The sequence below is a fragment of the Amblyomma americanum genome, chromosome 1 (assembly GCF_052857255.1).
Source record: "Amblyomma americanum isolate KBUSLIRL-KWMA chromosome 1, ASM5285725v1, whole genome shotgun sequence".
Lineage (NCBI taxonomy): Eukaryota > Metazoa > Arthropoda > Arachnida > Ixodida > Ixodidae > Amblyomma > Amblyomma americanum.
This window is the reverse complement of record NC_135497.1, coordinates 149,021,118-149,044,921: the sequence shown is the minus strand read 5'-3', so window position 1 is coordinate 149,044,921 and position 23,804 is coordinate 149,021,118. Positions and strand designations below refer to the sequence as shown.

Genomic DNA, 23,804 nt, shown 5'->3' with positions numbered 1-23,804 from the left:
CTACGGCACCTCTTCTTCCTTTCTTCTTTCACTCCCCCCTTTATCCCTTCCCTTACGGCGCGGTTCAGGTGTCCAACGATATATGAGACAGATACAGCGCCATTTCCTTTCCCCAAAAAACCAATTATTATTACCCTCACAGTCCCCCTGATGAAGGAGCCGGGTCGGCTTCGAAACATTGGGTTAAAGTTAAAATTTTGGTTGGAGATGTACAGTTTATTATAAAAGTTAAAATTTTGGTTGGAGATGTACAGTTTATTATAAGTATTCAAACCCAACCAGACAGGCAAATCTGTCAAAATGTTTAGTTTTCAGTGTCTCTATTGTCTTTCATTTTGTTTAACATTCAGTGAAAAAAATTTACTTATAAACTTATTTTTTGTTTTATTGCGTGTTCTATAATAAGATTTTAATTAAACTTTAAAATGAGTATTTTGAATTGTGTTCATGATTCTGACAGATTTTATTCGAAACCTGTTCAGCTGCTGGAAACACTGTCCAAACAAACTGGCGTACAAAGACTAGGAAGCGTTCATTTTGCGTTGCGCGGCTGGGTTGAGAGTGGTGCGGCGGAGTATTAAATCCGTGTAATCAGAAGCGCTTGCAAAAAAAAAAAAAATAATCACCATGGTAAGTAGCAGTTTACATTGTTTAGCCTTAGGAAGTGTACTTGATACATTTATTTCGTTGGTCTCATAATTGGCAGTGCAGCCGGCCATTAACGTCGCCGGTTCTATTATATAAGTATATAATGCCCTCTTTAACTCTCACTTAACATATTGTTCTTTAGTTTGGAGCACAACCACGAGATCTAATTTAAGCAAGCTTGCAGTTATTCAGAAGAAGATTGTCCGTTGCATTGAAAATATTGCACCTATGTCATCTTGTAAAGAATCCTTTTCCTCCCTTAACATTATTCCCATAGATAACCTATACGACTTGTTTATTACAGGCAGCCTGCTACTCCTCCCCGCAAATAAAAAGCACTATAGCTTTGTTGGCGTCTTTAAAACAGCGTATTACAAATTCAAGCATAAACACAAGAAAGAGACAAATGGGCAGTCCCGCGCTTTCGCACTTTCTATAAACAGCAGTCCTTGACCCATAACCTTCCTGTTGCGCTCAACAAATACTATTCTATTCATAAATACAGTGCCAAGCAGCTGCATTCCTATTTTGCTAATATATGATTTCTATTGGTATTTTTTTTTCTGTTAGCGATATTTCATATTTAATTGCATATTGACGTTATTACTCTTTTATTGTTGTTTTGCTTTGTGTGAGATCTCTTTTTTGTGATATGCATCTTGTATGCTAAATGCTGTGTGTATGCTATGGAAATAGTATAGATCAGTTTCATTTGTGAACTTTTTGGGTGAATGTTTATTTATCTCTTTTTTGTAAACACACGCTACTGCCATGTATTGGGTCTCCTGGGCCTAGTCAAGCTCATAGCTTTTAGCTCAGGAGACCTTTCCTATTTCTCAGGCCGCCGCGGTGGCTCAGTGGCTATGGTGCTCGGCTGCTGGCCCGAAAGACGCGGGTTCGATCCCGGCCGTGGCGGTCGAATTTCGATGGAGGCGAAATTCTAGAGGCCCGTGTACTGTGCGATGTCAGTGCACGTTAAAGAACCCCAGGTGGTCGAAATTTCCGGAGCCCTTCACTACGGCGTCTCTCATAGCCTTAGTCGCTTTGGGACGTTAAACCCCATTAACCATAACCAATCATAACCTTTCCGATTTCTGGAAAAAATAAAATATGTATATGTATATGTATTGGCGTCTGGTGTGTCTGCAAACATCAGTTTCTTTTCTTTTTGTAGACGATCAGCAAGAACAACAAGATGCTACAGCACATCAACTACAGGATGCGTGTTATTCTTCAGGATAGCCGCATTTTCATTGGAACCTTCAAGGCATTCGACAAGCATATGAACCTTATCTTGGGTGACTGCGAGGAATTCCGCAAAGTTAAAGGAAAGAATCAAGCCAAGCATGGAGACCGTGAAGAAAAACGTGCTCTGGGCCTTGTGTTGCTTCGGGGCGAGAACATTGTGTCTTTGACCGTCGAGGGACCTCCGCCTCCTGAGGTTGCAAATCCAGTGCCCCTTCTTTTTGTGCACTTTCGCATACCTCAACAGTGAATCCGGTTTGAATACTTAGTGGGGGTACTGAATCTGCACGGCTAAAGTATTTCTGGTAACGTAAAAGTAACAGGAGCCGCCGCGGTGGCTGAGTGGTTACGGCGCTCGACTGCTGGCCCGAAAGACGCGGGTTCGATCCCGGCCGCCGCGGGTTCGGCGGTCGACTTTCGATGGAGGCGAATCTAGAGGCCCGTGTGCTGTGCGATGTCAGTGCATGATAAAGAACCCCAGGTGGTCGAAATTTCCGGAGCCCTTCACTACGGCGTCTCTCATAGCCTAAGTCGCTTTGGGATGTTAAATCCCCATAAACCTAAACCAAAAGTAACAGGAATGTTTGCATGCTTGTTTTAATGCAGTCGCGTTGAGGAGTCCGTGTCATCACCATCGTGAGTGAAAAATCCACGAACAAAATTTCCAGAGATGCAACCAAGGTGCAGGTGGGGCCACCTAGGTCACGTGACCTTTTGGCATCGCCACAACCTGCCCTCCGGATTGTGAGCAAACTGCCCACTGCGGCAGGGGCTGTTGAATTAATGATTGGTCGTGAAAGGCTGCTTGAGAAGAGTAACCTGGGTTGCACAAGCCCCACTGGTGGAAGCACCTGCCTTGGCAGGGCAGTGGCGCATGGCTTAACCGCTGCTGCTCTGTGCCAAGAGTGGCATAGCTACTCACAGGGATTGGTGAATGTGGAGTAGAGAATGAACAATTCTCCATATAGAGGCATTAACGTCTTACCCTTAAGGTTTTTCCAATACGCCTGGGAGTCTGTAATGGAGGAAATACTAATTCACTGCTTTGTGATGGTCAGGTGCTCGTGCTGTGCTGACCGTGGCACGAGCATCTGCCCCATTTGCGGCCATGGTGCATTTCAGTGCATTGATTTTCTCCTGCCGGTAGGCCCAAGGCACTTCACCTGAGCTGCCCTAGTTGAAGTATTTGAACCGAGTGGATCACTTGTAGTGTTGCCTATGATGAAAGCTCGTAGTCTGAAACCGAGGAAAGCTTAGCGGAATTTTTCTTTAATTTGTGGTGTTGATTTGTGGGTTGTAGCGTGCGCTTCTATACAGGAGGGCCTGCCCCGAGTGCCTATCCCTGGGGCTGCCCCTGGACCTGGGATTGGTCGTGCTGCTGGCAGAGGCATTCCAGCTGCACCTGTAGGTGCTGCACCTGCAGGTATGCTTACAAGGAGCCCAGAGGCTTGAAAAATACTTTGTTGGCCCTGTTTGTACATTGTGAAAAAAAAAAGCTATATTCTGCCAGAAGAGGGCTTAGTTGAGCTGGTTGGTGCATGTTGATGGAAACCAATTGAACAGCGCTAACAGACAAGACGAGCTTGTGTCCATGTTCTTCTCTTGTGTCCTGTCTGTTAGCGCTGTTCAGTTGGTTCCCATCAGTTGATATTCTGCCATACTCTGCATATCAAGTGTACAGGAGTAACTTCCTTCCCCATTCTTCAATGCCAAGTTACTTGGAAGTTGTCAAAAAAGGTAGCCTGCCACATAGGTGAATCGACACGCAACTATGTCCCATTGATGATGTCTCTGCTAGGGCTGGCAATCAAGAAGCAGGTGATGGTGCCTTAGAAGAATGCTGGTCTCTGCTTAGTCCATGCATCAGCATGGACTGGCGGGTAGGCTGTCCTGCACTCTCATTTGTGAGCACTGCACATTTCCTGCCTGATGTTTGTTTGCTTGTGAGCACTTTATAGTACGATTTCCACTTCGGAGCCATGGCACCTGCAGCCATCGTACATTCTTGTGCTGCCCACTTACTGCACTAAATTTTGCAGACTTTCCACAGCTTTCTTTTGTTGCCGGGTTCCATTCATCTAAGGGAATGTTTGTGCATGAGATGCGAACGACTGTACTGGGCTGAACTTCTTGGCTATACATTGTGTGGCTTTAGGCCCTAAGGCACTCAAAGCAAATCTGCATGCCCTTTAAATGCATACATAGAAAAAAGGGTCTGCCCTGGCAATTTGAGCATGTTTCCAGCGATGAGACGAAACTGTCTCATATGGTATGTCACTTGTCCAGAAATATGCATACATTCGCTTTGGTCTTTTAAGGAGCGAACGCCTGAAATATGTGCATGGCAGGCAGGAGGGGAGCACGTGAATAATTTTTTGTCCAAGTTTATTGTGGGCCTTTTTCCACACTGATTGCATTATTCACAGGTGACAGGTGGACAGGGGACAATATGGGGTAATGGGGTCTTGAGAGAGGTAACTGAGAGTGGTTGCAATGCAAGCTCCCCAGGGGATGGATCATTGGAACAGCAGAAGCAATATAAGCAACTTGCCTCGCAGGCCTCGAATGCTACTGAGACTGGCGCTCTCTCTCTCTTACTCAGGAACGGCTTCTGTGGCCTGTAATGATTACCTCCGCATTATGCTAGCTAATGTACCCACAGTCAATAAAGCCCCCACGGTGGTTCAGTGGTTATGGTGCTTGGCTGCTGACCCGAAAGATGTGTGTTCGATCCCGGCCGCAGCGGTCGCATTTTGAGGGAGGCGAAATGCTAGAGGCCCGTGTGCTGTGTGATGTCAGTGTACGTTAAAGAACCCCAGGTGGTCGAAATTATCTGGAGCCCTCCACTGTGGTGTCCTTCATAGCCTCAGTCACTTTGGGATGCTAAACCCCGTAAACCAACCGAACCACATTCAACAGCCAATACAATATGCTGTTACATTTTCCATAGGACCGCGGGAAAAAAACGTGCCAGCTGGGAAATGAAGTTGCTGGACACAGCACACACACACACGCACACAAAAAATACGTCGCTGTATTCCACGTTTTTTTTCATGCAAGTGCAACATGTTTCTCTAGAATTTTTGAGGTTTTGTCGCTCTCGCAGTTGTTTTTGTGCACAATCTCTCAAACACTTTGTGATGTCGTCCCTCTACTCATAGCCTCCTATATATCGTATGCGTAGTCATCTGCTCCAGTGCAATTGTTCAACATCCTCTCCTGACCTGCCGCCGCGGTGGCTGAGTGGTTATGGTGCTCGGCTGCTGGCCCGAAAGACTGGTTTGATTCCGGCCGCACCGGTCGAATTTCTATGGAGGTGAAATTCTAGAGGCTCGTGTACTGTGCGATGTCAGTGCACGTTAAAGAACCCCAGGTAGTCGAAATTTCCGGAGCCCTTCACTATGCCGTCTCTCATAGCCTGAGTCGCTTTGGTACGTTAAACCCCTATAAATCAAACCAAATCTCCTGACCTCCCCACACCTCACCTGCAAAGGGCATTTGCATCTCTATGTGGTTTTCGCTGCGTGCTGTTCACTTGCATTCCTAATGCTTTGCCCCAACTTGTGGTGCAGAATAATGACGTTAAGTGTAAAACGATGTTAATAAATTTTGGTTGCATATAGTATTGAGCAATTTGTGAAATAACAATGTGCGGATGCGACAGAGCATGTGCGGAATAATCATGTACAGTAGGAATGTGAAGAGTCTTGCAAGGGAACTAAATGATCTGAGTGCAACATTCTTAATGCACTGTCTACAGGGTGCGAAGGGTAAAGTAGGAGACAAGCTGATCTTGATTTATCTCCTTTCTAGTCTGAAGGGGGTGTGGTCCATGCAGCCATGCGATTTCAGAGAAACTAGCTCAATGCATGTGCAGCTTAGCACTTAAATTTTTCCATTTTAGGTTCTGCATTTGCAGCGGCCCCAGAAGTAAAGCAGTTGCCTAATGTTTACTAATTGGGAGTCACTCATATATAGGATGCATGGAATATATTGGCCTCAGAAGATCTAGGTATGCAATTATTTAAATGCAAAAACTAAGATGCAATTGCAGAGGCCATCAGGAAATAATTTATCGTTTGATTGTTAGACAATGCTCACAGCCTTAGCTGAGCTCCATGTACGCGAAAACTGATGCGAAGGCGACTGCGGCAAGCGACGAGCGGCGCCGTCACGCAAAGCGTTTTTGCGATGTCTCTTGGATCTGTACCAACAAAATTTCGCTCGTCGCCCGGAAGTCCCCCCGCAATTAGCCAATCGGACCTCCACACTGGAGTTTCCTGTTTGCCCATGGTTTGTCACATAGTTTCTCCTAGGAGATCCGAAACCGCCTCAACAAGAGCGTCATCTTGGTCATCGCCGCCGTCGAGAAAATATTTGCTTTGCTGTAGCTGTGAGGCAGACCCGCGTCATTTAAATAATGCGAACAATCTACTTGTCGGTAACGGAAGACTAACAACATTTGGAGCGGGTTATGCGAGTGGTCGTACTGCAGGAAGAGGTGCGTGTCGAGCCGCGATCTACCGTACTGCTGTGCTGAAGTGTATATACGTTCAGAAACATTCGTAGCATGTATTCTCACTTGCATATTATAGTTTGCTCGCATAGAAGCAGATCGCGGTTACAGTTTACGGGAGTGTTTTTATTAAACCGGAGTGCACAGGCACCGAACGAAAGCACACCGCCTTCGTGAAGAACGCCGGCTTGGTTATCGCCGCTGCTGTAGAGAATATTTCTTTTGCCCTGGCTATGAGGCACACCCACAAAATTTTGAGAGAGAGAACAGGTTACGGGTGTGTTTACTAAACTCGAGTGCGCAAGCACGGAGATTGCTGTGCACGTCGCTGGTGCGCGTTGCCTGCCGCCTTCGCTTGCTTGGAGGTTGCCCACTAAGCGACGGAGCGAACGTTGGCGCGCTGCCTCGTCACGTCACTCTCTTTTTCGCACACATGGAGCCCACTCTTTAAGCACCCTGGGGAGAGCAGTTTCGTGTTAAATACCTTTGCTACATTGTTCTTTTACCTGCAGTGCAAAATTTGTGAATACAGGACCCGAAAACTTCATTAAAAGGAGCGGCAAAAACTTTTGGTGATGTTGATGCATGACACTTAAGTATCGCACGCATTCGCAGTGCTTTGCAGCATTTTCTACCGCTTTCTTTAAAGGTTGCTTCAAATGTCTCCTTGCTAAGCTAACTTAAGTTCAGCTATGCGGACATCAGTACATGGCGACTTGGGTAAGAAAACTTAAATGAATGAAACAACTTTTTTTCCACTGCACCTTTAATTATGTGTGCGTTCTAGGGGGCTTACAAGCAGCTTTTGAAGTGGTGCCCTAAGAAGACGCGATAATCGATGGTCTTTGTCGACTGTGGATTTAGAGCAGCAGTGGTCTCTTATGGTAGTATAACCCAAGGAAAAAGTATACAGTAATCTCTCGTTATAACGAAGCCAGCAGTTATCCAATATAAGCGACCGCCCAAGAAAATCTAAAGCAGTCGAGCTGTAATTTCGCCGCAATGGCGAGGAAGTCAAAATACAATGTATTCAGTGAAGCAGAACTTTATTCAGGTGCAAAAAAGGCAGTGAGGTTTGGCTGTTTCAAGTTCTTACCGGGCGCGTGCAATCCCTGCTCTAATCTGACCAAGCATTGCACGAGGCCGTGGTCACCGCCCATGCATTCAACCTTCAGGGTATTTCGAATCGCGAAGGCAGTGGCCGCTTTCATGCGGGGGGGAGCTCACGGAAATGCCGTGTTTCGAGTCTGAGGTTGTGTTTGTTGTGTTCAAAAAAACGATTAGCTGCTCATTGTAGGTACGCAGCGCGATCGTGAAAACTGAACGGTTGTGCAGTAGGGGCTTCGCATGATTACGGGCAGTTTTTTTTCCTGAGGTGTACAGCTGTGCAGTTTGCAATTGAGTTTTTCGGTGCACCGTTGTCGACAAACACTGTGCTAATTCTACGGTTCGAGTGTCAGTGTTCACGCCGCGTCGCATTCATGCCCTTGACAGATGTCTAGGAACAAAATTCAATGACCCTACCGCGCATTTAGACCGTTTGCCTAGTTGGATGGCGCGAATCAAGCATGACCAGCTCGAGAAAATCGCCGGGGAAACACCGTGGATGCGTTGACCCGCCATGTTGACAGCCTGACTCGCCGCTGGCGACACTCAGATTTTTCGTGTTTTCGGCAAGTTATCGGTCGATTTGCACCATCAAAAGTGCAACGAAGCTAGAGGCGATGTTTTATTGCGATGCAGGCCGATTATGACGAGCGGCAAGCAAATTTATAGACCCGCTTCCCCAAAGTCGTCTTCCTAATTTGTTAACGCAGCTCTTCGCGTCGAACACGGTAAAGGGCGTGCGACCAGCAGTTGCTTGCGACCACGCAGCAGCTCAAGAGCACCGTTGTTCGTGCTTGCAAGTGCGACCTGCAGGTCGCCTTCTCGTTTGAAGCGAAAACTCTCGGAAATGACGTTGTTCGCGCGCTTTTGAGAGTTTCGTCTGCTTTGGCCGATGTGAAACAGTTAGGCTTAGCGACGACTACGGCAGCCAGGGAGCAGCTCAGTTTGCTGCCGAAAGCTCACCTCACTCGCGACTCGCAAGCGTGAATGGGCTCATAATTGGAGGGACACTTCTTTTGTGCTTTTTGGCACGTTTCAGCATCAGAAATGTTCTTTAGAGCAGTAAAATTTTGCTCACCGAGCGCACCTCTTGGTATGCTACAACGCAAGTCTACCCGCGGTCTTTTGGCCACTTTTCGGCATCCACGAGACCGCGGTTCTCTGGCATCGCAAAGCGACACAAAAATTTGATTTTTGTTTGGATTCTATCACTGGCCACACCAGTGAAGCGACTGCGACCGATTCAGGCGTGCTTCCCTTCGCATCCGCTGTAAACAGCTGGGGGCACTCGCTTGGTACCTGTTACTAGGCAGGTCATCGGTCGTAGGTTTGGTTCTTTTGTGGCCTATTCTGTGCCTGCCTGAGACTAATTCTTCAGCGGTATTGCCGTAAAAATCGGACCATAGGTCGGACTGGAATATCGGTCGACCCCCTTACTAACCAATTCCAAAAATGAAAAAAATATTTTTCAATGGAAAAAATACTGAAAGACACTCTTACCTTGAAACAAATGCGACTCGACAGGTTGCGCAATGGTGACATTTTCATTTAAATGCTGCTCGTATGTACACCCGGCAAATTTTTCAACAATATTGTCACGTAGTGGTGACGGCAGTCGAAGCAGCGATGAAGACGAACAAAAGGTCTTGTAAAAGAAAACTGTTTATTGTGCTGACTTGCACCCAAAATGGACTGAATCACTCGGCGGCGGCGAAGCGACAATCGTGCTCAGCGGTCGTCGAACAGAATCCCCGTCGCTGTAGGAGGTGCTCAATTTAAAGCTGATAGCAAACTTTCGAGATAAAGCGTGCAAAGTTACTAGAACATTCCGGAACAACGTAGTATCAGCGCTGCCAGGCTGCGATCAATCGAGATAAATCTAGTCGCGTCTTGCGTCGCAAACAAAGCGATAAAGTTGTGTGCCGCAGATTTAAAGAATGAACAAACACTGCAAATGTTCGCGGCAATATCGTGCACCCATCGACCCGTGTGTTTGTTTCTGGCCCACGCAAGTACGGCGCCGTAAAGCAAAGCCCTTCCTCTTCATGAATCGCCGCACTCAGGATGGCGAGCCTTTGAATTGCGCCCTCGTGAGTCTAGAGGCATGCGCGATCTCTACCGCTTTCACGCGGATACATTCGGCAGTCACAGGCAGCGATCTTGTGCGCATCGCAACCTTTCCTTCCAATTCTGGATACGCTGCAGTTTGCCCACGAAGTGATGCTTTCTTCTGGTTGCTACAAGTTGTAATACGCAGCTTCTGCCTCCGCCAGTACTGAATGCTCTTTTCGGATACTCTAAATTCGCGCTGTGCCGCCAGGTTCCCGTGAGCTTCTGCGTACTCAATCGCGTTTTTCTTGAAGGTGACGGTAAATTGTCGTTGGCTTCTGCTTTGCACCTACGGAAACGCAAAATGGCAGCACTGCTGCTGATGGCGATGGTGATGGAGGCTGTTGACTTCAGCCGCCCATTGTTGCAAGACTTCTGTAGTTTTTCCGCCAATGACTGATATATGAGACGGTGGTCTACTTTTCACCATAGTTTTTAGAAAAAAAGTTCAACCTATATTCAGGTTTTCGCGGTAATTTGTCACTGCATGCGCAAAAGGGTCGCCGCCTCAGCGGCGATGCCTCCGCTCGCCATTTCGCTCTAAGCGGGTCAAGCTCATCGTGCGCTTCGAGTAATGCGGCTTAAAATGCATGTGTTTAGGTCGGGACCGGAAAAATTTATGAATAAAGCGATATTTCGTGTAAAGCGATTTCGTTATAACAAGGGCTTACTGTATTTGTGTGCAAGCTGAGGATGAATGGTGGTGGAAGTGCTATGGAGAGAGGTGCCATATATATGCATACTAAATTTTGAAAGCACAGGAGGAGACAAGGGACGGCGCTTTCAAAATTCAGTATGCTATGCCAGCTACCCCAGCAGACAACTTCGATATTCTATATATGCACTGTTTGGATAAGGCAGCTGATTGCAGCAAGGCTTCATTAAAAAAAATTGCAAGTTATTTCCGAAAGCCTGTGCTGTGAGCAAAGTTTTAGGTTATTGAGCAAACCTGGCTTCACGCTGTCAGATTCGCTCTCAAATGCTAGTACACAGGAGGGAATCTGTAAAGTTCTGCAGGGCTGCTTGTCTTCTTCTGCTATCTTAACTAGCACAAAAAGAGGAAATTTGAAGCAGCTCCTCAACAAAGCTGTGCATTGTGCTGCTGAAGTCTTGCGAAAGCACGAGATACGTGTTTGCTGCCTGAACATTGCCAAAACGTTTTGGAATTGTTTTTAACAAACTTTTTAAGCCCAGTATTTACAAATTTTTCAGTGCAGGTGACAGAAAACAGCGACGTGATGAAGATACATAAGCCAATGCCCCGAAAGTGAGAAATTCTCTAACGAAAGTGAGAAGTTATTTCCTTTGACCTCTGCAATGTCGTGTCCATCATAAGTTCTACATTCGAAGATAGTAGCTTATTTATGTCTTCTAAGGGCATGTCCAGGGCAAATTTATTTGGCGAAAATATTGCATGCCTACGAATGCTACTCTTATTTGGGCAGCTGTAGAACTGTTACAATTTTCTGACATGACTGCTGTTAATTCTGGGCACAATGCTTCTTAAGATCGCAACGAAGTGTGTTATAAGATGTGCTCGTGTTGAGCGAGTTTCTCTGAAGCAACTGGCTGGACCATGCCCCCTCTTCCCTGCAGGGATTTAAATGAGTGTAGACTCCAAATTTTTGGTTGCGTGTTTCTTCTTTGTAATGATGCGCAAAACATTAATAACATGGATTGCCATGTGTTTGCGTATATGGCCGCTAAATAAATTATAATAAAATTTCTTCTGTCACCTGTTCTAGTTTCGGTTTCAGCAGCCAAGCGATGACTGTGATGTCAGGGGTTAGTGTAGGTCACGTGAGGCATGAAGAAAACTGCGATGTAATAGTTTCTTTATGTTTAAATTTACCACAGTGCTAAAGTCAGCCTCACGTGACCTATAGTGATCCTTGAAGTCATGATGCCGTGCGGCTGCTGAAATCAAAACCGAAACAGGTGAGAGAAGAAATTCAATTATAGTGTTATGCTGCTGTGCAGTACAGTGGGAATGAGATGAGATAGCGCGACGATTAGACTGAAGGCTGATGTTGACTGTTCTCTAATGGCCCCATCCCTGAAATCGCCGTGTAAATAGAAATTGGGGGATGCATAAGCTTTGCCTTGAAGATTTGAATGTGACAGCATTATCAGGTCTTGTTTGCATCGCCTACTCACCTAATTTCTCATTAGCATACTCATTATTACTCATGTACGCATCAGTACACGTCTCTGAAACACTTCACTAAGTCAAAGACCATAGTACATTTGCTTGGTCCCCCTTTATTCAGCTTGAACCAGCTAGCCTTTCTGGCCTATGGGTAGCATGCCTGTTGCAATCTGAAGGTCCTGTGTGGGATTCGCACTCAAACCCCTATTAGCCCAATTTTATTTTTGGCTGAGTTTTTTTAATTCTTTGCTTCCATTGGGATTCTTCACCCACAGCCATTTACAACGACAACGGCTTTTCCATGATGCGGGGTTGACACCAGTTTCTTCATTACCACTATTCTCACAACCTCATATCACTTGGTGGAGATTAGTATGTTCTCGGCAGCTTCCACTATTTTGCACATTTTTCCACATTGCTGGCGCATTTGTTTTTATCACTTGGTGGAGGCGCTGGGTAAGTAGTCTTGGACTCACCAGCAGATGTGTGGCCGGCTCCCCCCAGCTTGCCCTTTAATCTCGTCGTCTTTCCACTGCATCGCAGTGAAGTGTAACAGTATACCATTACTTAGTGGTCATAGGCAAATGCCTTAATGCATTATGAATTCTTACAAAGAAAACAGCATTACAACCGAAATTAGGTGTCTAAACGATTGAACGCCACTTACCTGGGCTCATACTTCACCTTTGACACCCTGTAGAGAGTGAATTGTGCATTCAAGAAGTTTCTCTCGCTGTATTCAATTTATTTCCTGGCAAGAAATTTTTTTGCTTAATATTGCTTATGGTTCTCGTATGTCCTCGGCAACTTCCATTATTTTGCACATTTTTCATATTGCTGGCGCATTTGTTTATATCATTCTGAATTTTCTTTGTATACTTCTCACACTGGGGCCATAAGGTATTATCCCAGCCCCGCAAAAGTGTACGAACTGTGATCTCCGTGCAGAACCAAGCGCAACCTGTGGTGCAGGTAGTCGGGGATGCAAGCATTGGAACTAGGCGCGGAAGCCGGGATCTCTTGATCTTGGTGCAACGGTCAGGCATAGCAAAAATATGAGGCTGTGGTCTGCCTGAGCACCTGTTGGCAAAAGGGAGGGAGCAGCTTGGAGGGGACGTGCACGGAGCGGATAATGTTGTGGCACGTGTGCTTCTGCGCAGTTTTCGTGGCTGCTGCTGCTGTCTTTGGCTATCCTCGTTTATTGAAATTTAGAGATTGTCTTGTAAGCTACAGCCGCTGTGCTGGCTCAGCGGCTATGGTGCTTGGCTGCTGGCCCGAAAGACACGGTATCGGTCCCTGCCGTGGCGGTAGCATTTTGATGGAGGCGAAATTCTAGAGGCTCGTGTACTGTGCGATGGCAGTGCACGTTAAAGAACCCCAGCTGGTCGAAATTTCCAGAGCCCTTCACTACAGAGGCCCTCATATCCTGAGTCTCTTTGGGACGTTAAACATCCTTAAAACAAAAACAAATCATGTAAGCTACAGGAGACAGGAAAAGCGGACAGCAGAAAATTAAAGCTTCAGAGAAAACCTGTGCAACTGTATCCCGTTGGTGTCTACTGCAGCTTAGTTTCATTTTTGTGCTTTTGGTTATTTGCACTAGTGTCGCAGCGGTGATGGAACTGCACCAATAGCCACAACAAAATTCATGGCACTCGTAAGCCTGCGGGCCGCCGGTGCCGTGCTCCGGAAGCGGCCAAACACGGTGGCGGACAAGGGCTGATGAAGCACAGAATACCGCTTAGGCCGGCGTGCCCTTGCTGTTTCACATGCGCTGAATGCAGGCTGTAAAAATAACTGCATGAGGTAAACCACATATCATGAAGCGACATTCGGGGCATACTATGTGGGACTAGCTCGTGAAAACATAGCAGCTGGGAAATTATAGCGCCTGGGGACATAACAGCAGGGCTCTACTTGTTTTGTTAGCTCTGCTAAAAATTGAAAAATCCGTGTTGCTGAGTACCGTATTTACACGACTGTAGGTCGACTCGAATGTAAGTCAACCCCCCAAATCACATTTCTGAAAAATAATAAAAAAAAACTTCCAAGGTTGTTTAAGCTTGGCCTTGAGTAGTTGAACGCAATAGCATTATCCAGCGGCTGCCGTTTACCGCCAGCTGCTATCGGCTGCTGCGAGCGGGCATGCCCGTGGGCACATTCCAGAACGAAAATGTATTAGTCACTGGACTACTCGTCCACACTTGTGCCATCGTCCTCACTAGCGCTGCCGTCGTGATTGCTGCTGCGGTCCCATAGCTCGTCGTTCTAAAGTCGTCGTCCAGCGAAATCCCACACTTTGCAAACAGCCACATCACGGCATCGCGTGGAACAGATGAAAATTTTCCTCGCTGCAGCTGCCACACCTGTACCACCCGTTGCGAACGTCGAACTTGTGGCCCGGCACGCGGCTGTTCGTTTCTTTGGCGTAAAAAATGGTGGCCATCTTGAATGAAGCTGTGAACGAGCGTGGTTGCTTATCGGGCTCGGATCATAAATGACGGCTGATGATGCACTACAGTCAAAACTTGAGAAACGCGGCTGGCAGTAGTTAAATGCGTCGGAGCCAAAGAGAAACTACCCGTGAATGGCGTCGACTCTTCCGTCAGCTACCGACACTCCCCGGCACCGCTGCCATTCCGAGTGGGGGGCCACCTTGATTGGAACAGCGGCCCTTCCATCAACTATCAATGCTCCCTTGAGCGCCGAGCGCACATTTGAAAGTAAAAAGAAAACTTTTTGGACGCTTGAGCTTCCCTTAGAATGCGATTGTCTTATCGGGCCGCCGCCGCTTATCAGCAACCGCAGTCAGCAGCCACGTGTGGGGAGTGTGGGGTGCCAGTTTGCTGTTTATTGATAGCCGTCATTAACCCGCCGCCCGCGCGCGCGTCCAGGGAGGGGATGCCAGTTTTGCGCGTTGACATAGTAGCTGCTCAAGGCCAGCACCAAGAGCGATGCGACGGAGTCACGCAGTAAGGATGCAACCACGCTGTAGCATTCCTGATATCTCGTTTGTCTCGACCCCACCTCTTCGGATTTTCAAATTTAAAAAAATAGGTCGACTTACAGTCATGTAAATACAGTAGTACCAATTAGCCTATTGGTCCATTTTGTGCAGCTAGTCTGAGAGACAAGGAATTGTTGGATGCTGGAAGTCTCACATTCGTGCCCCCTTTTTCTTCACACAGCTTGCTCACAGTGAGACCACATATTCTGACCAAAAAGTGCTAGTGCTGAGAACATGTTGAAATCAAACTGTATCCAAGCTCCATGTAGGAATGAGCACATGGCATGCATACGAAATGTTGCGAAAAAAGGGTTAAGCTACGAGTCCTTGCCCTGAGGGAGATGTGCATGGTGTTACACGGCAAATCAGTTCAAAGCGAAGGGAGTACTTGCTCACTTTAAGCATGTAATATCAATGCATGGTACGATTTTTGAACTTACCTTTAGTGGCAGTAGAAAGCATTACTTAAAAACCAAGCTATTTTTGTTGCTGCTGTTTTATGCATCTGCCTCTGTGCACATGTTTCTGCTCCTCTGTTGTAGATATTTGTTACTTCAGGGTGGGCTTCTTTTATGAATATTAGCATATTAGCAACCTTTTTTGTTTTTTATTGCGTGTACAAATGTGTAAGCGTGTCGCGTGAGTGATGAACATGTACGAAGTGTGTGCTGTCTTAGAAGCCGGCTGTGCCATGGCGAGCAAGGAAGGTGCCTCTTGACTCGGCATTTTGTATCAGTTTGAGAGGCATCTGAGTGGTGTCTTGCAAGACCCTATGTGAAACCTAGCATTCTGTTGCATGCAGGTCTTCAGGGTCCCGTGCGGGGTGTTGGTGGACCATCAGCCCAGGTGATGGCCCCGCAAGCAGGTCGTAGTGCACCCTTGCCACCGGGTGCTGTGGGTGTGTCGGCACCGCCACAGGTGCGGCCACCTGCTGCCATGGGTATGCGAGGACCTCCTGCCATGATGGGTGGACCCCCAGCCATGATGGGTCGGGGCATGCCACCGCCGCCACCAGGTGGAATGCCCATGGGAGGCCGGCCACCCATGGGACCTCCTCCACCTGGCATGCGTGGGCCCCCTCCACCAGGCATGATGCGGCCAGGTGAGTCTTCTTCTCAATGGTTTCTCTGAATTGTGCCCTTTTGGAACATGTGCGCAATCCTTTACAGGCAATTTCTCGGGCGCACTGATTCCTTTAGACCTCACTTGCATCACACCTTAAGTATTTTTCTGTTTTTCAAATGGGTTGTGCTATTGAACCTGGTTTCAGTGCTCAGCATTTGTGCCTTCCTCTTCGTATTGCTAATGTAGCAAACACGCAGTCATTTCTTAAACACAAAAATATAGTAGAAAAACAAAAACTTTTGATAAGTGGACGGGGAAAAGGAACAATAAAACAATTTAATTACTCTCCAAGAAATAAATAGAGTACTGTCTGCCGGAAAAAAACTGCACCAGTACCCGATCAGATACACTACGAAATGCTTGCCCATCTTTCTCAGCCTGCCATAGGGGCACTCTTGAATTTCTTTAACAAAATATTCATAGAAGGAAAAGTGCCTAAAAACAGCCGTGATAGTGCCATTCCTGAAACATGGAATACCACCGACTTCCCCAAGTAGCTATAGGACAATAGCCCTCACAAGCAGTCTCGCGAAATCTTTTGAATATAAGATTAACATTTGTCCTTGAAACCCGCAAACTTCTTGATGCCCGTCAATGCGGTTATAAAAAGGGATGCTCAACGACAGTCCATTTAGTTCGCCTCGAAAACACAATAAGAGAAGCTTTTATATACATACAGCACTGTCGTGCCGTTTTCTTCGATATGGAGAAAGCGTATAATACAACCTGGAGGCTTGGGATCCTAGGCGATCTAGGTATCCACGGTAGGATGTTAAACTGCCTCACTGACTTCCTTTCCGACCGCTCATTTCAAGTACGCCTGGGACCAACCCTGTCCAGGAGTTTCGTTCAAGAGAATGGGGTTCTTCAGGGATGTATTTTAAGCACAAAATTGTTTGTGAGAATGAATTCCATAAGTAAAATAATCCCAAAGTCCATCCTGTATTCAGTATACGTTGATGATGTTCAAATAGCCTGCATATCCTCAAACATTGCAACATGTGAGAGACAAATACAGACAATATACCGTTCAAAGATTGCATTAACTTAATTCATCGTAAAATAAGACAGAAATGGCAGTCCGCGTGGAACAACGAAGTAAACAACAAATTACACCATGTAAAACCAGCTATAGGTGAATGGAAGTCCTGCACCTACCAGGAACGTTTTAAGGAAGTGATTATGTGCCGTCTTCGTATAGGACACACGCACCTCACACACAATTTTCTACTGACAAAACAAGATCAAACTGTCTGCGAAAAATGTGGACATGAAGTTACGGTTAACCACATTTTAATTTCTTGTGCGAAGCTGGAAAAACTAAGGAAAAAGTACTTTACTCAGTTTTATAACGAATGCATTCCTTTTCATCCCGCACTGCTTTTAGGAGATGATGCAATTGTTGATATATCACATGTTTTTAGCTTTCTTAACGAAACGGGATTTCTCAAGAGACTCTATATTTTTTACCCACTGGTCTGTTTGAATTTTAGTACACCTCAGCCACTTTCTCATGCCTGAGAAAAAAGCTGAGGCTTTTATATTGATTGGTTTGGAGCCTCGATATCCTCGCACAGCCAAGGAAAGCTACTGAGGTTACCCAGCCCTCTTTAAAGCTTTTACTAGTAGCCATTCTACAATTTGTGTATGTGTTCGCTAGGTAGTATTAACGTTTGAGGGCCTCTACACCAGGGATGATTTTTACATTTCTATAATACAGTAGCCGACGGGTAATTCGGACTCCAATAATTCGGACTTGCAGGATATTTCGGGCCTCGATAAAGCACCGTCAGTCGCCCCATAGAAGCGCATACATATTCGCGACGGATATTTCGGACTTCAAAAGTCTGAAAGTTCGATTTTTCGGACTTATTTCAGTCGCTTGCGGGCCAAAATCGACCGTTTTATCGGCTTTTCGCCAGCGTAAAAGGAGCCATCTTGGATTGAGGTGGATTTATGCTGCAGTTGGATTGGCTTGACATACTTTCGGTACCTCATTGTTGAGTTCCCTGCGATCTCTGACACTTCGAGGTGGCAGCCGGATTTTCATCGTCGTCACTTTTGTCGCCGATTGTCGCGGGAAGTTATTGCTTGTCCCATATGTTGAAAATTGGTTGTTGGGGGAATCTCGGTGGGAAGGGATAAAGGAGGGACTGAAAGAAGAAAGGAAGAAAGAGGTGCCGTAATGGAGGGCTCCGGAATGATTTCGACCACCTGGGGATCTTTAACACGCACTGACGTCGCACAGCACTCAGACGCCTTTGTGTTTCGCCTACATGGAAACGCGGCCTCCACGGTCTGGTTCCAACCCGGGTACTCCGGATCAGTAGCCGAGTGCCCTAACCGCTGAGCCACCGCGGCAGGTCTCATGCGTTCACCATTCGCCGTTTCGTCACTTGGGTTTCTCTGACCGCATCGACTGAGTGGCGCTCAGTCTTCACAAAGTTAAATCCGTTCGCCGTTTTTTTATTGCGTCCGGTGGTTCCACCGCTTTGAACGAAAGGTGCCTTATCTTTGCGTGTATTTGACGAGCGGTGTGGTGCACACTCGGGTTGTGGACAACATGGCCCTGCCGGGTCCATGTTGTCCACAACCCGAAGCGTGGGAAGTATTCCAACTAAATGCGGTGACCTTGCTGTCTAGCGTGTACAGTGAAAGCACAACTTTGGCGCAAATGCAGGGGCAACTCGTCGCCAGCAAGAAAAATTTTCCGCAAGGTAAAATCAGTGACATTTTTCAGCCGATTTCATCTCAATAAAGTGATTTTTTTGTACTTAACGGATTTTTCGGACTGTTCGATTATTCGGACCATTTTTCGGGTCCCTTCGAGTCCGAAAAATTGGTCGGCGACTGTATTCAACAAAAGACTTTTCCTATACCTTGTTCTTGGTGCATGATGGCCTCAGTTGCCTGTGTTCCATAAAACCCAACAGAACACAACACACAAAGCTTTAGGATGTAATCCAGTAATATACGTTGTGGGGCTAGTTGGTTCATACTCAGACTTCTTTTATGCGCACAGAAAGACGACACAAAAAGACAGGATGCGCTCCGTCCTGTCTACCTTGTCTTTTTGTGTCGTCTTTCTGTGTGCATAAAAGAAGTCTTTAGGATGTAGCTGAGGTATTGCTGAAAACAACCATACCTAGTTCATTAATATCCCTTCTTGCAAACATTATCAAACCCTCCGTGAAGCAAAGGCATTTGACAAAAAAAAGTTGAGAAAATTGCATTTAAAGATTTTTGACACTGCCACTTTTTTATATGGAAAAAATTAAGGATTTAGTATGTAGCCTAGTTGTTGCTGAACACAAGAGCACCAAATTTACTGAAAGGACTATAGACACCAAATTTTTGCATGCATGCTTTTTTTCTTTCAAGCAATGCATTAGACATTGGTGTACATGGAGCATCCTGTGGCATTCACCTACGACTGCTAAATAATTTATAATTGAATTTCTTCTTGATGCTGTTTCGGTTTTATCAACCGAACGATGGCTTTGACGTCTACTTGAACTTGACGCCACATCACTGCTGTATAACAGCTGATGTGTTTGTTGTAATTCTAGCTCTTGAAGCAGGCTGTTTTAAGTGCTGTAGTGAGTTAAAACTATGTATCAGTGATTATACTGCAGTTTTTCTATGCATCACATGACCTAAAGTTTAACTATACGTCACAGCCATCGTTTGTTTGAAACCGGAACAGCGTGAGGGAAGAAATTAAATTATAATTTATTTAGTGGTTGGAGACAAATGCCCTGTGGTGACCGATGTATTCTAATGTTGAACGCATCATTTGAAAGAAGAAAACATGCAATAAAATTGTCTATAGTCCTTGAAATTATTTCATGGAAACTTTATCATAACTTTCCAACATCACTGGCATGTGAAGAAAAAAATTAGTAGAGCTAAGCTTACTGGCATAGCGCATTCAAGGGGATTCTACCCTAAAGAGTGAAATCTTGAACCGCTTGCTCAGTTTAATTGAAACTTGCACGGCTGGTTTATATCAATGCTGGGACCATCTGTGCCAAATTTCATTACTCTGGAATGAGTAAGAAGCAAGCTCTGCAACATCTATGACAAGGATGACTATGCTTGCTTAGGAAAACTGCCGTTTGGAAAATAAGTGTAATCTTCCTAATTTTTTCCGTTTTATGGCTTTAGGAATGTCGAGAGCACACAACTGTGGAATTATTTTGCTTAGTATTGCTATATTTCAAAAGAATGCTGCCATATAATGAATGACAGAAGCGGAAAATATGCAGCGCAAAAAACGCATGGACGACAGAAGAAAGACAAACACAAGTGCTGACACTACCAACTGAAAACGGTTTTTTGCACGCGCAATAAATACCGTCGAAGGAAGGAAAAATAAAACACCAAGTGATTTAGCAGGATGCAAAAGAAAAAGAAAACCAAAAAAGGTCTAACACTTCTAGGTTTTTGTGATCATTGATAAAGCAGTTGAAAAGTGTCTTCAAACCACCAGCAAAGGGGATGCTTCCGCCCCCTTTGCCGAATCTCCACGGCCGACAAACGAGATGGCGCAACCGGTGCAATCGCTGAGATAATGGCTAGTTTTGTTTCGTCGTTGCCGCAGAGGATGAGGATTACCGACTTTTGATAGATTCAATCAAGTACTCCGAACAAATGTAGCATAAAAAAGTTCTGCCAACCTATTGCCATTTCCGTGCGAAATTTCAGCTCGAACGCTTCGCCAGTTTAGCTGTGAGAAGCATTCTACGGCGTGCATTTAATTGCGCAACAGTGTGTATTGGGTATGTATACAGCTAAAAAACGTTAAGGTAGATAAGAACATGTCCACGTTTTGTATATTTAAATTTTTTTGTAGTCAATTTCTAGTTCAGTGCATCAGCTTATTACTGTTTTGCTTGTATTCTTTTTTTTTATGTTACCAGCATATTCAACCAGTAAATTTTCGACTAGTTTTGCAGACACAACTGTGGCGGTTTTAGAGCGAAAGCTCTACTCCTCCCGTTCTTCAAGGTCATGACAAAATGCAAAAAGACTCTGGGAGGCAGTAGTTTGCAAAATAAAAGTAATAAAATACTCCCATTTTTTAGTCATGTCGGTATGCAAAATGACCTTGGGAAGCAGCGGCACACAAAATAAAAATGAAAACAACAATAATGTGAAAATAAAACCACCAAAAATGAAAAGTGAAATAAAAATAAATAAAAACAATAAAAAAATTGAAAACAATAAAATTAGCTTTTGCTCTGCATTAAGGTTCGGCAGAATTGCGAACCTGCGTCAATTTTTTTCGCTAAAAAGTGTAACTGATAAGCTACAATATCATGCATTGCCGTGTGCGATGCGTTTGGCGATTGTCGTTAAAAAAAAAAATTCAATGCACCCAAATTCTGCCATTTTTTTCGTGGTAAGGAAAGAGTTACTGAGACCGCTGTACGTTGAAAATGATGAGATTCAGATTAACCTTCAGCTACGCTGTTTGGTGGCGATCTCATTTGCTATGGCAGGTTTTGATGTATCGCCTTTTGAGACAATGGAATGTTATCGATTCCTTCGGTTTGGTTTTACGGGGTTTAACGTCCCAAAGCAGCTCAGGCTATGAGGGATGCGTAGTGGAGGGCTGCGGATAATTTTGACCGCCTGGGGTTCTTTAGTGTGCACTGACATCACCCACTACACAGGGGCCTCTAACATTTCGCCTCCATTGAAATGTGACCGCCGCGGCCTGGATCGAACCCGCGTCTTTCGGTTCAGCAGCCAAGCACCATAACCACTGCGCCATTGCTGCGGCATTATTCTTTTTTCTGGCTCTTTACAGTAGCAGATGCTAAAATTTCAGTGATGCTATTAAAACGAAATAATTATCTTGCTTTATTTTGTTGATAGAGGCTGTTATGTACCCTTTCAATGTATTTTGCAGGCCCCCCTCCTGGCATGAGGCCACCAACAAGGCAGTGAGGGCAAGCATTTGCACGTCCCATTCTCAAAGTGAGATGTATATATTCATCAACAACTCTGAAATAAAAAGACTGCAAATTTGTGGCACCTGAACTGTGTTTGTTAATTTGCAGATTTGTTTGCTGCGCAGTGTTTCAGTAGTTCGTATTAGGTCAGCGATCAACTGCAGCCTTCCTGTACTACCGTGGAAAATTTTTTACAGTTCTGAAGTTATATTACCAGTACAGTCAAGCCCATTTACAGCAAACCTCACGGTTGCACAGATTGCGTTCGTAGTATCCATTGTTCGTAGCAAGTGGACTACCCATTTTACTGCTAGAAATACGAAGTCCAATTGGAGTGGCACTTATTTCTTAAATATGTTCGTTTTGCGCATCTGCTTTTTCAAAGGAAACTATTTCAAAACGTTTTCCAAGCCTTCAAGAGCAGTCTTAATTAATATTCCTTGCCGAGGCTCCAAGTGCGAACAGTTAAGCTGCTTTAAGAACAGGATTTGACTGATCATGGTTAAAAACATTCATGGCAGCTGGTGGTGGGTCGGCCTCCTCCTAATCAGACTCTTGCCAATCAGGCAGCGCTGGTACTTCGCGTGCAGTGGCCTAGGCAGTGTATTGCTTTGCAAAGCCTGCCCATAATCTACGCCAACGAATTCATCTTGGGGAAAAATCATGCCCGGCCATCTGTGCATCAACGCATTGCTACAAATCCACGTGTGTCTGATCATGCGGATGTTCAACTGTGCTCTCAGTCGTTCCATTGCCTATAAGGCATGCTTTACATCCAGACGATGACAGGTCCTCTTCTTGAAACGTTGGCAAGCACCCTGAGGTTTTCCCTTCCTCGTTCACATTTGTGATTATGCTTTGTGGAAGCAATTCCTGATGCACTCCGCAGTCAGTCCCATCATTATGGCCTTAATAATTTCCACAGCAGCTGACAAAGATATCCGAACCGAAACACTGTGTATGTGGTGTGTGGATTGCTATGTGCACGAGTTTGATGATGTGCCAATGGTAGGACAGCTTGAGTCGGACGGTGTACCAATGACAGGATATTTTGAGTGCATGAATGACGCCCATGTACTGTGGTTGGATGTTGCACCTAGTATTTGGAGGCGAGAAGAATGTTGTCAACATTTAGTGCGTTGCAAAGCTCTCAAACAAGAGTTGGAGCTCGTATTTCTTCTGGTGCCAAAGCACTACTGCACTAGCAAAGCTGAAAACCCGAGGTACGTGTGACTCCTTGTGGCTTCAACCTTTGACAAAGCGCCAGTGGCGGAGGCCTTGTGTAGGTGCTTCGTCAATGCGTGGAACCGGCTCCCCGCACGTGGCTGCCGATAGCGGCTGATAAGGTCATACATGCGGTTTCCTTCGAGGTAGTGTTGCCTCAAGTGCTTTCGGACGTCCTACTCAGTGTAACTTGTGTTAAAGGGCTAGAGACACCAAATTCCAAGGTTGTACAAACACTGTCATACGTTTCCTTGGTATGTGAGCACCATAGAAGCCAAGTATTAAACTCAAGGGAGGTCTAGAATATATTTTAATCTCATTTTAAAGTTTGTAAAAATGCTCGCTCTTGGAAGTCCGACCCATCGCTAGTGCATCAACGCGACGTAGGGACGGAGAAGAAAACACATCAGGTATTTGTTACGTCATTGCAGTTTTCTGACGTAGGGGCAAAGTTTTGCGGCCTAGCAACCTTGCTCGCGAATCTTTCTTTTCCTAAACGCTCACGGCTGCGGCTCATGACCAACGAGTCAACGCATGCTGTTGTAGCGAGCCCGCCATTCACACAGTCTTGCTTGCGTTTTAGTTTATGCGCACAGTGAGCTTCTAGGCACACCAATTGCCATGCCTCCGGTTTCGTGCGTTGTTGACTTTTGCCTCAGCAAGTCCGGCTTCGAAGCGGCGTTGCATAAATTTCCTCGGGATGCGCGCAGAAAC

At 45.6% G+C, this 23,804-nt stretch overlaps 1 protein-coding gene across 1 annotated transcript; it reads left to right on the top strand.

Moving 5' to 3' along the window:
* Nucleotides 1–496: 496 nt before the first annotated feature.
* Nucleotides 497–21,954, top strand: LOC144113881 (small nuclear ribonucleoprotein-associated protein B-like). Its single transcript, XM_077647256.1, has 5 exons — nucleotides 497–630; nucleotides 1,823–2,089; nucleotides 3,211–3,316; nucleotides 15,584–15,883; nucleotides 21,824–21,954. The coding sequence occupies exons 1-5, from the start codon at nucleotides 628–630 to the stop codon at nucleotides 21,859–21,861; spliced, it is 714 nt and encodes a 237-aa protein (XP_077503382.1). The 5' UTR covers nucleotides 497–627; the 3' UTR covers nucleotides 21,862–21,954.
* Nucleotides 21,955–23,804: the final 1,850 nt, after the last annotated feature.